The sequence below is a fragment of the Engraulis encrasicolus genome, chromosome 7 (assembly GCF_034702125.1).
Source record: "Engraulis encrasicolus isolate BLACKSEA-1 chromosome 7, IST_EnEncr_1.0, whole genome shotgun sequence".
Classification (NCBI taxonomy): domain Eukaryota; kingdom Metazoa; phylum Chordata; class Actinopteri; order Clupeiformes; family Engraulidae; genus Engraulis; species Engraulis encrasicolus.
The window spans coordinates 50,040,208-50,056,307 of record NC_085863.1 but is presented as its reverse complement, the minus strand read 5'-3'; the positions used below and the strand labels follow the sequence as shown (position 1 = coordinate 50,056,307).

Below are 16,100 nucleotides of genomic sequence, written 5' to 3'. Positions count from 1 at the left end.
ACCACAGGGGGCCCACCTGGGAAACTCAAACTCCCATTGTCATTTTGGTTACAGCACTCCACAGCAAACAGTACTGCTCACTGCACAAAATTGCATTTATGCCTCATCCGTACAAGGGGGCAGCCCCCGACAGCATCCCAAGGGAGCAGTGCGGCAGGACAGTACCATGCTCAGGGTACCTCAGTCATGTACAAGGATGGGGGAAACACTGGTTAATTACTCCCCCACCAACCTGGCGGGTCGGGAGTCGAACCGGCAACCTTTGGGCTACAAGTCTGATGCCTTAACCACTTACCCATGAATGCCCTCAGGAAAGAAGGGGAGAAGAGGAGAAGGAAAGGAGGAAGGAGAAGGGTGGAGGGAGGGGGAGAGGACAAGGTGAAAGAGGAGTGCCATATCAGCAGCAGTCTGTCTATGTAACAGCCTGAACATGTTCAGGAGGAAATGGCAGTGAGAAGGGGGGAGGGAGAGTGAGAAAGACAGTCTGTGTGTGTGTGTGTGTGTGTGTGTGTGTGTGTGTGTGTGTGTGTGTGTGTGTGTGTGTGTGTGTGTGTGTGTGTGTGTGTGTGTGTGTGTGTGTGTGTGTGTGTGTGTGTGTGTGTGTGTGTGTGTGTGTGTGTGTGTGTGTGTGTGAAAGAAAAGGGGAGAGGGTAGGAGACATGTAGAGAGAAAGAAGGGGAGGAGTGAGAGAGAGAGAGAGAGAGAGAGAGAGAGAGAGAGAGAGAGAGAGAGAGAGAGAGAGAGAGAATGATTTATATAGCGCTTTGCCAAAGTAGCTACCTACAGTATCACCTCTCTTAATTACTTTTACCCAGACACAGACACAGACACAGGGAACACACACACACACACACACACACACACACACACACACACACACACACACACACACACACACACACACACACACACACACACAGGGAACACACACACACACACACACACACACACACACACACGCACACACACGCACACACACACACACACACACACACACACACACACACAAATGCATGCACACACGAATGCACGCACGGACACACACACACACACACACACACACACACACACACACACACACACACACACACACACACACACACACACACACACACACACACACACACACACACACACACACAATCAAGCATTCCCAGAAGCCAGAAAACTGCTCCTCCCAAAAGAAAGAGAGAGAGAAAGACAGAAGGAAGAGAGGAAGAAAGAGCGATAGAGCGATACAAAGAGAAAGAAAAAGACACAGGGAGAGAGAGATGAAGAAAGAGAGAGTAAGTCAGTGAATGTCTCAGTGAAAGTAGAGATGGGTTCCGTCTGGAGCGACTGAGTGCAGTCCACCTCCTCTCCTCTCCTTTCATCTCCTCTCCTCCTTCAGCCTGCTCTCCCCTCCTCTCCTCCTTCTCATCAGGAATCGGGACCTCACTCCCATTACCCACCACCACCACCACACCCTCCTTCTCCTTCCTCCACCAACTCCCACTGACTGACTCTACTCTACGTTGCACGGCTGTCTTCTCCTCCACACTCCTGCCTGCCCCCTGAGCAAAAAGGACACACCAGACCAGCGGGAGTTTCTCACGACCGACCAGGACAGGACAACTGCTGCCTAGAGAGCTCTGTGCAGAGAGAAAGAAGGAGAGAGAGAGAAGTTGAGTCTTTTTTTGGGGGAAATCTCGACTCCATATCGACTCTTGCCTCTCTCGCTCTCTCTTTGTCTTTTTTTTTCTCATTCCTGCGAAGCAAATATTTGGAATGGGAAGGGATGTGGTGCCTGGCACGCACTGACTGAAGACAGACAAGAGAGAAAGAAGGGAAGAGAGAAAGAGTGCAACAGAAAGAGGGAAAAAGGAGAGGAAAAGAGGGAAGAAAAGAAAGGGAGAATAAGAAGCGGAAAGAAAGATAGAGAGATAAAGATTAAGGCAAAAAAAGAGAGAGGAAGAGAGCCGAGAGGAACCCTTGACAGGAAGAATGTTGTGCTGGAGAGAGGCACCACACAGTGGACTCACTTAAGCCTGAAGTGGAGAGTGGAGAGTGGAGAGACAAGAGACGAGAGCTATGCCGTCGCGCTCGGGATCAGAACTGGCCAGACAGGACCACCGCCGGGCGCATGAGATACAGATAAGAGCACAAGCGTGACCTCCTCCTCCTGGCCGGCCGTCTCTCTTTTTAACATCCGTCCTCCTGTCTTCTCTTCGTTTATAGCCTTCTCTCCTTCCCCCCAAAAACCACGGACACATTATGTGGATGCTATTTCTCTTCATAAGGATTCTCTGCATTACCTGTGTCTGTGCCTATGAGCACCAGGATTATAGTCCAGGATATAGTCCAGGCAAGGAGGAACCAGAGGTAAGAATGGTTTGATATTCCCGAATTCCCAGATTCCCAAAACCTGGAAAGTCTTTTATATGAGTTATGGTCCTGCTGTGCAAACCAGGGGAGTCTAGTGTCTTCTTTTTTCTGATTTTCAATATTACTGATCAAGCTGTTGTAATTATGCTTTCTACATTATGTGAAGTGTATACTGGACAGTAGCTGACACCATCCTACAAATGCAAAACAAATGGCACACGCCTCATGGTAACGTATACAACAGATGTGTTATGTCAACAGATGTGTCATTGTGTAAATCAAAATCTATTTGGAAAAAAAATAACTTAACAGAGCAGTGAAATGTACAGACAGCTAGTGCTGTCACTTATTTAATCTTGCCAAAAGTCATGTTGTATCTTCTCTTGTACATCTCCCATTTTAAGGATGTCTTCCTGAATGTATACTGTATATTGTGACTGTTTACATTACTCCAAAACAATATCGGTGTCATCGCCATACGTCAGGTGTTGGGAATGATGAAACAGATGGAAGCCATTACTTTGGGTTGGTACTGTACGACATGCGTGTACACACATGACCTCAGTGTCATGCTCAGGAAGATTTCATCTTCTCCAGTTAATCTACTCCTCCTTTGAGGAGAATCAAAGTTTTTACAGCTAAAACCCAGGGCATCGTCTGGAATTGCTGTGGTATGACTGCATGGATTTCAACTATACTGTGACATGGTCTAGCTAGACCCTCCCAGTAAGCATTGGTCATTAACATAACACATTAATCATTCTGGGTGATGACGTCCGTAAGCCTCTGGTCTTGATGACATGATGTATTCACAGAGAGATGAGAGAACGCACACAGCAAGCTCAACCGATCAGATGGTGTGGTTAAAGTCTCTGGCTGTGTGTCTTCAACCGTATCTCCGGGTTGATGCTTTTGGGAAATGAACCGAGGAGCTTTTGGCGATTAACATGTTTCCATTGGATGAAGACCTCACACACACACACACACGCACACACAAACACACACACACACACACACACACACACACACACACACACACACACACACACACACACACACACACACACACACACACACACACACACACACACACACACAAACACACACACACACACACACACTCACACACACACACACACCCCAACACGCACGCACGCACACACAGACTACAGGCACACACGCACACACACACACACACACACAGGCCTGGCTGTGTCGTCCGCAGCAGGTGGTAGCATCTCTGCTCAGCGATTTCAAAAGCATGCCATCACTTTGGTCAGATAAGATGTTAAGAGGCTGTGAGCAAGGTCATAGACCAAAAGCTTGGCTATTAAAAAGGGAAAAAAGGATTTTAAGTGTGCAGACTTTTTTTCTTTCAAGAGGCCGTCTCGATGAAATGTTAAACCAAGCCAATAAGATGGTTACATAAAGCAAGGCTGACCATCACAAATTATTGCAGCTGTGATAGAGAGCTAGCTAAGGTATCAGCAGCGCGGCTGCTTGCTGGCCAAGGGGGTTTGGGGGCGGGTGCAGCATACATTGAGCCCAGTCCTCCTGGCCACACAATAACAAAAGGGGGGCGACCTGGCTTCTTATCTCCCAGAGAGGAACTTGGCTGAACCCTGTGGAAAAACATGAGTGCATTGTTTTCCTATGGCTCACACCGAGACCCGGCCCTGCGGCGTCACTCTTCTGTTGCTGTTGACACGTTGCCAGAAGGGCCACCTTGGCTATAAAGTTACCTTATGGCAATAAAGCCAGTGGACATGAACAGAGGTTTTCAAGCAACGGTGCATGGGGAGTCGTGTCCATTGTTAAGCTCGGAGAACGGGACGGGACGGGATGGGATGGGATGGGGTGGGAAGGAGGCTGGACAGGTTACTGAGATTTTTTGCTTTCTCTGGGTATTTTCGCACCTACCCAAACTCAGTCCTCTGTAAGTGGACCAAAAAGTGAACCTACAGCAAAAGGATTCAGTTCTTTTTCTGTTCATATTATGAGTGCATTATGAAAAGAATGGAGTGCTCTTTCTGGTCCAGTTAGACATGTATGGTGTGTCACACCCGGTCCTCTAAAGCTCTCCTTACGTGTTTACACCTGGTCACAAATGTAACTATTAAGCGAACCGCACTGAGACCATGTCAATGAAGGCCTCAGTACGGTTCACTTCCAAGGGGTCTGGGTACACTTTGGAGCATTCACATATGCAGAAGATGCTGAATCACAGGTCTGAGTTCACTTAAATGGCTGAAAGGCACCAAGTGTGAAAACACCCTCATGTTGCTCTATATGAACACTTGGTCTGATAGATTACCTGGAGCGATGCCAAAGACCCAAAGATTTTGGCTCCGCACCTAGTCTGGCGAAACCCTCCTAGCCTGGTTCGCTCATTGTTTAACCAATCAGCAAACAGTTGAGAGTGGTGACGCAGAACTCACCCGCGAAGTCCATTACTGATCGGTTAAGGTAACAGTGTCCCTATCTCAATGGCCAGTGTTCTAGCCTTGCTAGGACGTGAAACTCCCAGTTATTGGATACTCTTTGATGAACTCCATGGAGTATCCAATCACTCGCCGTTTCATGTTCTAGCAACACTGGGCATTGAGAAAGAGCCACTATTTACACTTTTGTTTTGTTATTTGTATGCTTTTGCGACACTATATCGTAACAGTCATGCTAATAAAGCATAATATGGGCTTTACTAATATGGGAACTCCAATGCATTTAAATGGCAAAGTAAGATCAGACAATCTCCCACCCTCCCGGACACGGATTCCTCTTAGCTTTCCCCAGACTGTTTGACGGAGTCAACAGCCAGCTTTCGCCCAGGCTACCTGGAACTCAGATTGCCATGTCATGGTAGTGATGCAAATAAAGGAAGGAGAAATGTATAAAAAAATAAATCTGAATTTATACGTGCATGATTTAGGAATGCAACCCAGGCTGGCTATTCAAACTTAAGTACGGAAATATGTTGAGTTGAAACAGCTCACATTATTCATTGAACATAGTATTTCTTAAAAAGTAAATAATTTTGGAAAGGGATTCATTACTGAGCAACGTCAAAGTAGCTCAATTGTTTATCAATACGGTGTCCATACTTATGATACGTATAAGGATTATTTTTGGCATTGGTCCCACACAGTTAAGAACACTTACATGGGGTTGAATAAAAAGAAATCACATAATGCTATTTATGAACACTTTTAAATTCAATCACTTGCTATTTATAAACACAATATAAAGCTCCTAGTAGTTGTTAGTAAATGTTCAGCCTCTACCCATGTATGTGTGATGGTCCTCATTTGTGGGAATTTGCCCCTCAGGTCTTGGACCTGCGGCCTCCTATTTGTGTGAAGATTTGGTATGGAGGTTTACTTACATTCTGCCACCAAACCCTGGTTGGCATCCATTAGGCCTACTCTCACACCCCTAAACCTCACTCCCATCTGGGTCACTAGACCAGTGTAACAAACAATCCTTGTCTGCATCAGCTTGCCCCTCAGGACTCAAACCTGCGACCAGCAACAGTTTGGCATGGGATCACATACATGAAACCACAGAGCTAAAGTTCTAGGTCAGTGTTTCTCAAGGGGGGCACTACAGCCCCATGGGGGCATTTGGAACCCCTAGGGGGGCGTTGGGCAAGATACAGATGAAAGGGGGCAGTGCTTAGTTGCTATTGGGGGCTGTTTTATTTCAAAATGCTTTGGTGGGTGTTGGCAGGCTTATGATGATGTCAAGGGGGCGTTGTGTGGCTCGTGATGAGGTCAAGGGGGCGTTTGTTCAAAAAAGGTTGAGAACCACTGGTCTGGGTTGATAGCACAGCCATCGCATCTGTATGGGGCTCCGAGAGGGAGGCTCACTAATGTTCTGCTGCCAAACTGTGTTAGTTGGCCTCCATTACATGTGTGAGCGTGTATGTGATGTCTCTCTGTCTCCCTGCATGATTAGAGTGCATTCATTTTATTGATCTCCAATCAATCAATTGATAATATTAACTCTTGTCTCTCCCCATTCTCTACTGTAGGTCGGTGTGGTTGAGGACTTAATACAGGGGGTGTCCAGCGTGGATGAGCTGCTAGAGTTGCTGTATCCAGCCTACAGATTGGTCCAGCAGTGCTTGCGGAGGAAGGCAGAGAGCACAACGCCCCATCACTACACGGACGATCCCATGTGGGGCTCGTCCCGGCAAGCGGCTCTGTTCAAGACTGATGGCACTTTAGAAGGTCAGATGTTCCCCTTTAATGTCAGTCTCAATGACGTTCCTTTAAATGGCATCATGCATTACTGTAGATCCAACCACTTAAGACAATTAGCTGGTCCAAGTCTATGTCCTTGAATCCTACACTAAGTAGCTCACACTGTTAACTTATATTTCATGTCAATTGCTGTATAGAATTGTTATCCAGTAAAGTGAGAATTGCTCCGCACACATTCATTTGGTATAGCGTCATATAGATTTGCTGTGCGAAGACGTGGCTTTATCAAAAATTCCTCCATGTGATTGGGGAATCCATGTGCTACTTCAATGGTTCAACCACTCAGAGATTCGACAAACAGTTGAAATTGCAGAATCAATGTCAATGTGTGACTCTACTGAGCTGCCATTGTTGTCTGAAACAACTGCCACTTTTCCCCCCTCTCTGCTACCTACTTTTAACCTCTTTAACAACGCCGCATCAGTGAAAATCCCGCCCAGTGATCCTGATTGGTTTGTCAACTTCCAAGGCAGCTAACTTTCCCAAATAGGGTGTTCCTCTCGGGTCTGTGAGTGGTGAGAGCCAGGTTTTTCAGTATCACCCTCATCTGATCTCCACATCCTCCAGAGCACTGGCCCCTACAAGTCAGGAAGTTCACTAAGTGCAATAGGAGTGAACTCTGAGCACATCAAATTAATCCTGCAAAAAATGTGCAAGTGGCAGTAGTCCACCAGGCTATAAATTCCCTATTTTTTTCCACTGTGAAATTAGTGCTGTAGTGCAGAAGCATTGGTAAGCTTTGGTAAATCTTTGAGGCCCAGAGTATGCTATATATGGCTTAGTGTTGTGTCTTTGGTTTAAAGAAGAGGCCTTTCTTTCAATTTGGACCCCTACTCGTCTGCATAAATTCTAGCTCCCTGTCTTATATGAGGTCCTCTGAATTTGAAGACCCATGTTATAGTATCTCTGTTCAGTGAATCATGATGTATGTTTTTCATCACATGGACAGATGGCTGTACACACAGGCCTATTTTGCAATATTCAGTCTGTGATGTTGGCTGTCAACAGGCCTAAATAACTATGGGTAACCACAATGCATGCAGGTGTACCATAGGTTAATCCCATTTTGAAGAACAAGAGTTTTATCTTATCTGCAATCAGATCTAGGTTTGTGGATTTGCATTTTAGAGTTTGTATATGAGGTCTTGAATTCTTCTGATGAACTGAAAACTGTGCCTTTTGTGTTCCTTCTTACTGCAAAGTTTTAGCCTGGTTTTACCAGACCACATTAATTACTTCGTAATTCAGTTTTAGTCTGGATCCTCGATGCCCTGGAGCGCTTGGGTGGGAGGAGTGAGCTCAGCTCTGGTTTGAAATGAGTGGACCAATCGCTGACAGTTGACGTTCATGTTGCACCCAAGTGCGTTCGCTTATTGGCTGGCCATCTGGTGGACGACTAAACCCTCCCCAGAGAAGTGTAATCAATTCAAAATGAATGGTCTGGCCTGTCAGGCTAGCAAAGTGTAACACTTAAAGACGTGACCTATATGTTCGGAGGCTTGTGGTAGCTTTCCTCCAGGTGCGATCATCTGCATAGTTTTAGCACCCATAGGTTTTAAACCTCCTTGCTAACCTTTCACCTTTGCTTTTTACGTAGCCAGCTATTGTCGGGGCCATGCTGAGGTATTTTAAGGCCTTAGGCAAAGAGGAACTTGGGGCCCTTTTCTTCTCCTCAAACAATCGAGGAGGGACCCAGAGAGAGACAGAGAGACAGAGAGAGACAGAGAGAGACAGAGAGAGTAGTATCGATCATTGCACTTTTGGGTGATTGGATTTATGGAGGTGCTAGCACAGTCACAAAGTTGTCATTGCTGTCATCTGAATACAAGTAGGTCTGCATAACCAGTCCTTACCGAGGGGGCTCTTTCATGGGGGCCCCAAGCAATTGCCTAGTTTGCCTGCCTGGTTGTGACAGGCTTATACGCTTCAGGCTATAGGTCAATCCCATTGCAAGAATTCAGCCTTGGAAGACCAAAGGTAGCCCAAGGAGGTATTTGTAGACTAAAGGGATGCTGCAGTGAAAGGTCATTTGAGGTAAGAAAATAAATGGCAACAAGATGTTCTTTCGAGGAGCAAAAATTGTGGCTTTAGAAATGTGGACAACAGTGATGAAGAATGGCATTCTCTTGTAAAATACCAGCAATGGGAAGTGTGGGTTATTTAACAGTTTCGCGTCACGTCTCAAGAAAGAAACTGTAAAATGGTCAAAGCATTGGAAAGTTCTAACTAACAGGACATTATGCAACTTCCCTCCTCTGCTCATTTAGTCATTATGGAGGAGATCCAGAGAACAAAATGCAGTCCACGAGAGGTGTGCCTGGAAGTCGCCAAGGAATTTCCGGAAAGCACCAGCCGATTCTACGTCCCCCGCTGTGTGTCGGCCCATCGATGTGGAGGGTGCTGTAACAGTGAAGCATGGCAGTGCACCAACACCAGTTACACAGTCATGAACAAAACAGTAAGGGACCACCGACCTAACACATGAATTTGAGTGCTGGAAAGCACAGAAGAGAGATCTTGATTCACGAGATGTTTGATTCATGTGTGTCAAGAGGCATTAGAGCAGTGGTTCCCAACCTATGGGTCGGGACCCCCCTTATGGGTCGCCAAAGATCCACAGGGGGTCGCGGAGCCCTCTTGATTTTAAGGGGTTTCGTTTTAAATATATATAGCCCATGTTGAATAAGACAAAGCATTTAACTAATAAATGCATAGACGCAACAAATTCTAAGTGCTACATTAAACATTTATTCTATATTTGACCGAAGACGAATTGAGGAATAAAATAACTAAAATAAGTTTTCGCAGGAAACGGAGGGCATCTTGTGACTCCGTCTCTTGCGGGCGCTCGCGTGGTTGGGTCACCAAAGCTTACAATAGTAAAAACAAGGGTCCCTTAAGAAAAAGGTTGGGAACCACTGCATTAGGGAGAAAGAAGGGGGGCTGAGAATGGACTCAGACAAGACAAGAGTATTTCAATATCATCTACAGAGACATGAACAAAACAGTAAGGGAACAAGATGTAGATGTGAAGTACTGTACAAGAAAGTACAGAAAAGAGATCTTTACTTGTTTGATTCACATGTCTCCTAAGATGCAGAACATTAGGGGAAAATATATAAGAGTATTTCATAACCCCATGTCTCGGACAGTGCTCCTCCATGTGTCAATCCATTTCATACTACAGTTTAATCCCTCACAATACTTTGTTTTTACAATTCAATCACATCCCAGTCTTTCTCTCTGACCTTGAAGTGTGAATAAATAATGCTTGTGACATTCCTTGTCTTCACTTCAACCATGTGTTCTTCCTTCCACAGCTACTGGAGATATCTCCTCAGAAGTCTGTGGTCATGGTGCCCGTTGTCAACCACACGTCATGCGAATGCCAGCAAAAGAGACCCAAACATTCCATCATCAGGAGATCTCTTGATCTGCTACCAACGCTGTGAGTGTGCTCTCTCTCTCTCTCTCTCTCTCTCTCTCTCTCTCTCTCTCTCTCTCTCTCTCTCTCTCTCTCTCTCTCTCTCTCTCTCTCTCTCTCTCTCTCTCTCTCTCTCTGGTTGTACTCATTCTTTGTTCTCTCTCATGCAGTACATGCAGGGCTGGACTGGTGATATGGCGTGTTGGGCATTTCTCAGTGGACACAGAGATTCTCGCAATCGGATAGTCTTCAGGGGTTGATACTGTTGTTGTTGTTCTTCTTCTTCTTGTAATTTCTTAGACTGGGCCACAAATAAGAGGGTAACGCATAAACATACTTAGCAGTACAGCCCTTCATACACACCTACACAGACCCACCTCCACTTGCACACGTTATCACATACTCTAATACACTGCACAAACAAAGTATGAAAATGTTATGATCTTAATGACATTAGTTAAGTAAGGTAAGGAAGTAAATGTTATGACTAAAGCAAAACACCACCTGTTGTGCGGGAAATGACTTTCATTCTTAAACGTTTGACTCAGCAGGATTTCAGTATGTGTTGGCTAGCTGGGAGATGGAATTTCATTGTTGAAGTAGTGCCAAGCGCATCAAATATACTCCTCATCCCGAACAGACAGCCTGTCTGAGCTTGATTTTCCTTGTCAGCTTTAGGTCTGCTTTATGATCAAAGAAAATGCATTTTTAAAGGAGAATTCCAGCCGTTTTCTCAATGTTCCGCTCAGTTTGTGAACATATATTTTTTAAATAAAATAATAGGGCCAAAATCAGACAAATATACAGTACATCTACTACTACATCTCGTTATACTGTACTGTAGATCAAAGGTTATGGTCCCTTTGACTTCCTGTCACTGTGCCGTGATCTTCCCCTACTGTAGGTGTCCCCAGCCAGACGAGCCGTGCGACGCTGGCCTAGTGTGGGATGAGCTGGCTTGCGAATGCGTTCCAGTGCTGTCCCTGCTGTTGGACCAGCAGCTGGGTGAGTAAGCCTATATAGCCAGTGCCCAGGACTTTGCACGCCACATTACGCCACACCACGCTACGCCACAGCAGGCACTGCAGTCAGACAGGCGGACAGTCATCCCTGTTCCAAAGCGTGTCTGAGACATCTGAGCACTACCGCTCCTCCACATGTGCACATGAGGAGGAGTAACCTAATACAAGTTAAAACAAAAAATATGAAATGAAATTGAAAAAAAAAAGTGAAATGCTCTCATTTGTGTCCGTCTGGAATAGAGCCGAGGGACCCCGCCCTGTTGGAGTTGTGCGGGCCAAATAAAGTGCTGGACGAGGAGAGCTGCGAGTGTGCGTGCCAGAACGGCCTGACCGACGCCAGCTGCGAGCCGGGGTGGCGTCTGGACGAGGGCTCGTGCGAGTGCGTGTGCGAGGTGGAGGCCTCGGGAGCGCAGCCGGCCTGCCCGCCCAACCAGAGCTGGGACCCAGAGCTGTGCGCCTGCGTCTGCCTGACCCAGTGCCCGCCCAGCCAGCCCCTGGACCCGGAGATGTGCCAGTGCCAGTGCCGGGAGAGCGAGCAGACCTGTCTGCTACAGGGCAAGAGATTCAAGGCTGACAGCTGCAGGTGAGTCCTATACGATGGGTTATGAATGATGATGATCTCTGTATGTATCTATCTCATCCATTCATCTACATTAGAAGCCACTTATCAACCTCCGTCCCCCCCCGGCATTTGCATGATTTCCATGATGTTAATGTGAGGTTGATCAATGGAGATTACCCACACCTTGCAAGGGCCTTGCATGGTGCAGTCAAGGAAGAATACTGTAGTACCAAATCAGAAGCTTCTACCGTATTCATCCATCCATCCATCCATCCATCCATCCATCCATCCATCCATCCATCCATCCATCCATCCATCCATCCATCCATCCATCCATCCATCCATCCATCCATCCATCCATCCATCCATCCATCCATCCATCCATCCATGTGACCACGAGTAGCTCATAAGCCAGGTGGCTAAGTTTACTGTATGATGAAAAATGTTGCAGGACTTTTATTGAATGATGGTCATTTCTTAGAAAATCCATGTGGCACACACAGACACACACCCACACACAGACACGGTCAGTCAGTCAGCTGTGTTTTTTTCACTGTTAACATTTTGGTTTTTTTGTTGCTTTCCTCCGCCTCTATGACTGTGACACAATATTTATGTGTCTTGAGAGATTTAGGACTTCCCCACTTGTCCCTTAGAGTAGACACACTCCTTATTAAAACCAGATGATCCCTCTTTTTTCCCCGCTCGATGACTGACCACTGGATAACCACCAAGCCGCCTATTCAAAACCTGCATCTGTAACCGTACAACCTCAGACGCGTCAGTTCTCTGCCCTGATTATAACTAACACAACCCTGTGTGGGTTACACTAACAAGACAGGCGCGGATCTAGACATTTTGGGGCCTCAGGGAAAATGTATACATGGGGCCCTCAAAGGTCATTATGTAGACATAAAATGCTGTGTTTTTGGTGCTATTTTAGTGTTTTGTCTCGTGTATGTCTTAGATTACTTTACATAACTGACACATTAAGATCAAGTCTACTTTTTTGTGTGTTCTCTGTGACTGATGTGACAGTTGGGGCCACTATGGAAGGCAGATTTTGTTAGGGCCCTGGGCAATTTCCTAGGTTTGCCCAATGGAAAGTCTGCCTCTGCTAACAAGACTAGTGCCTAACTGTGTCTTTTTGTGTTTGTTTCCATAAAGCTGTTACCGGCTGCCATGTAAGGATCCCCACAAGAAGTGCCAAATGGGCTACTACTACAGCCACTTCGTCTGCCAGTGCATTCCCAACTTCCTGAGGTCGAGCGAGAGGGAACTGACATAGCATACGCCGTAAAATGTGCAGTGTTCATTCAACACTTAAGTCGATTCAATTTCTCATAGAGTGTTTTTGGTCCCAAAGTACTCTTTAAGTGTTGAATCAACTCAGCATTTTTTTTTTACTGTGTAAGCGTAGCATGTCGGGACGGCCGGAACGGACGGAAGGAAGGCCAGCTGTCGAGGCTTCCGCGCTGCCATGAATGGAGGAGGAGGGGGGGATTAGACACTTTATGGAGATTACTTACTCCAGAGACATTTTTCACCGCCTGACAGACTCAAGCCCTCTCAGCCACTTCGGATGTGCAAGAGGGGCCGCCGAACTAACAAGGGGGCCGTTGTTGTTGTTGTTGTCAGGGGGAGCACTGAGTTGAAACTGAACTGGACTGGACACAGCGGAGCTGAGCTGAGTTGAAATGCCACGGACTACGGTTTTCACACAGCTCTGTGGAAAAAAAGCTTTTTTTGGGGGCAAAGCTGCTTTCTGAGTTGTATTTATCAAACGGTACATTTGTGTTGTTGTTGTTGTCGTTGATGTTTTTGTACTTGAAGGACAAGAAATTGTGAATGCTGCTGTTTCCTGTGTAAAAAAGACATAGAGCAACTTACGTCCATTTACAAAAGGCACTATTTATTATGGAGAGAGAGACGTCAGGTTATATGTCATGTAAACAGCAATCATGCAATCATTGCATATGTCATTTGTGGTCAGTGGGTATTCAATTATGGGGATGCTGGTAAACATTGAGTAAACCCGGTGACATCACGTTGTATAAATCCTTAACCACTACAGTAAATATACAACCTGCTCTGTGTGGACATGAGCATTTCCTCCCTAAAGTAAACGTTTATATCAACAATTTAATGAAGTCAAAGTCCAAAACAATCAGTGTGGATTATCGTGATGGGATGATGATTTATTTTTTCCAATCCACGCCAGGAGGAGGAGAAGAGTATTATTTTATCCGTCTGCTTGTTTTCTGCGATTGGGCTGAACTGAACTGGCCAGCACCCTTTCTGGATGGCATTGTCATGAGGTAATTAAGGAGGAGACACCCATTTAGAGCATTTGAAGAAAACCCAAACCATGGGAAAGTCAATAACAGCAGAGAGGACGCAAGGAAGTGAGGAAGCAGCAGAAACATCGGAACACACAAAAATGCTCTCTCTCTCTCTAGGCAGTTTTGTGGCTGGGCCTTCTCTCTCTCTCTCTCTCTCTCTCTCTCTCTCTCTCTCTCTCTCTCTCTCTCTCTCTCTCTCGTTTTGTCTCTGTCTCTGCAGTTTTGTGGCTGGGCCCTCTCTCTTTCTCTCTCTCTCTCTCTCTCTCTCTCTCTCTCTCTCTCTCTCTCTCTCTCTCTCTCTCGCTCTCTCTCTCTCTGTGGTGTAGTGGCGTGGCTGGGCCTTGGGTGTAACTCACAAAAACGCGTCCCCTGATTGATGTGTGGCTACAGGGCAGGGCCTCGCGTGTCGAGCACAGCCTGTCACGAGCGGCCTCACTTTCTTGCTCGGGTGCCGGGCCCCGCTCCAAACATCCAGGCAGAACAGGCAGCAGCTGCTCTCGTAGGGCGTATCTGGTTATGGGAGAGAGAGAAAGGTATAGAGAGGGCAGCACAGGGGAGCCGCAGCCAGGGAGGTAATTGTGCATGCATGTAGGCAGGGCAGCTGACAGCTTTGGCCGGGCCTAGGAAATCCCCCAACCCCCAATTCATACAATGTAATGGGAACCCAATTCTGGGGCTCCTCTCAACCCTGGGCCCAGGACAACGGACCCCTTTACCCACCCCCACTGTCAGCTTCCCTGCATGTAGGAACTAGACACTCCACAACAATGCAGCACACCACAGAGCAGCAGAGAGGAGAGAGCTGACATACACTACACGGCCTGGGCCGCAGGGATGTTATGCGTGCGCTGCACTCGGTCCGGCAGCCACAGTGGTGTTGGATCACTGCAACAGCAAACAGAAGGGACACACCCTCCCGCTATGAGGAAACACGCCTTCAAAATCACGTCTCGGATTCCACATAGGGAACATATGTGGTCTAGATAATAAATCAATTTTTTAATGAGGTCAATTTTAAAGAGAGTACTGATTGTATACCTATTCCACCCCTGTTCATTAGTGCATAAGGGTTTGTCTGTCACCACCAGTTACTGTATAGATTGTTCTCCCGGGATCACTTCCATACAGTATTTTGGTAGCCACTTTCAAATGGTTGGTCAAGAGATTTCCACTGTACTGCAAACAAAATGACTGCAACTGTGATTTATGTAACCGTGTGTAGGCCTATTTTATGTACCTGTAATGATATACTGAAATGAAATGAAATATTCTTTATAATATGTAATAAATTATGCTTAAATTTCCTTTTTGTATGATGCATATCTATCCTTTAATTCAAAAAGAGGAAAACATTGATGAAATGCATGCACTACTACAACTCTCTAGGATTGTATTGTGGGATTGTGGGAAGATAAAAAGAACTGAAGTTTATCTGATATTCATCTGAAAGTTTACCAGAATGATGTGATGTAGGCACAAAAATGAATTCCATATCCACCTAGTAGTATATCATAATTTCAAGACCTAATTCATGCCAGCTGAAACATAGGCTATTACAGTATATATTTGAGTCCATTTCTCATCTAAACACAATAAGCAATGCTGTAGCCTCTTTGTGCAGATGGGCCTGCTGGTGGGCCTTGCTGAAAAGACTCAACTACATCATAACAATAACTTTGCTATGACATTACAGAGAGCTTTAATGCAATGATTATGACTTGGTCATTACAACTTTGGTGACAGTAGGGTTAGGCTCTGTGCCTAATTGATTCCTATTAACGGTAATAGAGTTTTCTATCTTCTCACAAAACTCCATATTCAGATCTTTTTCCAATTCCATTTTCCAGATCTTCCCTTGCATTGACTCCAAGTTTAACAATGTAACAACGTTCTAGGTATAAAATGAAAAAATGCTTTCATCTGACTGCTGAAAGGTTACTTCATTGTAAACAAACACACCCCGTTGCATAGTCTCAAGGACTTTCTTTCTTTCCCCCAAGTATACGTAATGACTTCACTGTTGCCAGTGTTTGACTTTGAAGAAATTTGTGAGATTCAGCTGTGAAAATGGGTCAATACACCCATAGAGAGACGACAGAAGACGACAAAGTCGTTAGGTGACAG

The 16,100-nt window shown here is 45.8% G+C and overlaps 1 protein-coding gene across 1 annotated transcript; it reads left to right on the top strand.

The window, feature by feature from the left end:
- The first annotated feature begins 1,251 nt into the window (after window positions 1-1,251).
- Window positions 1,252-15,249, top strand: LOC134453068 (vascular endothelial growth factor C-like). The gene is made up of 7 exons (XM_063203838.1): window positions 1,252-2,361; window positions 6,395-6,593; window positions 8,894-9,084; window positions 9,947-10,074; window positions 10,955-11,055; window positions 11,313-11,655; window positions 12,802-15,249. The coding sequence occupies exons 1-7, from the start codon at window positions 2,254-2,256 to the stop codon at window positions 12,920-12,922; spliced, it is 1,191 nt and encodes a 396-aa protein (XP_063059908.1). The 5' UTR covers window positions 1,252-2,253; the 3' UTR covers window positions 12,923-15,249.
- Window positions 15,250-16,100: the final 851 nt, after the last annotated feature.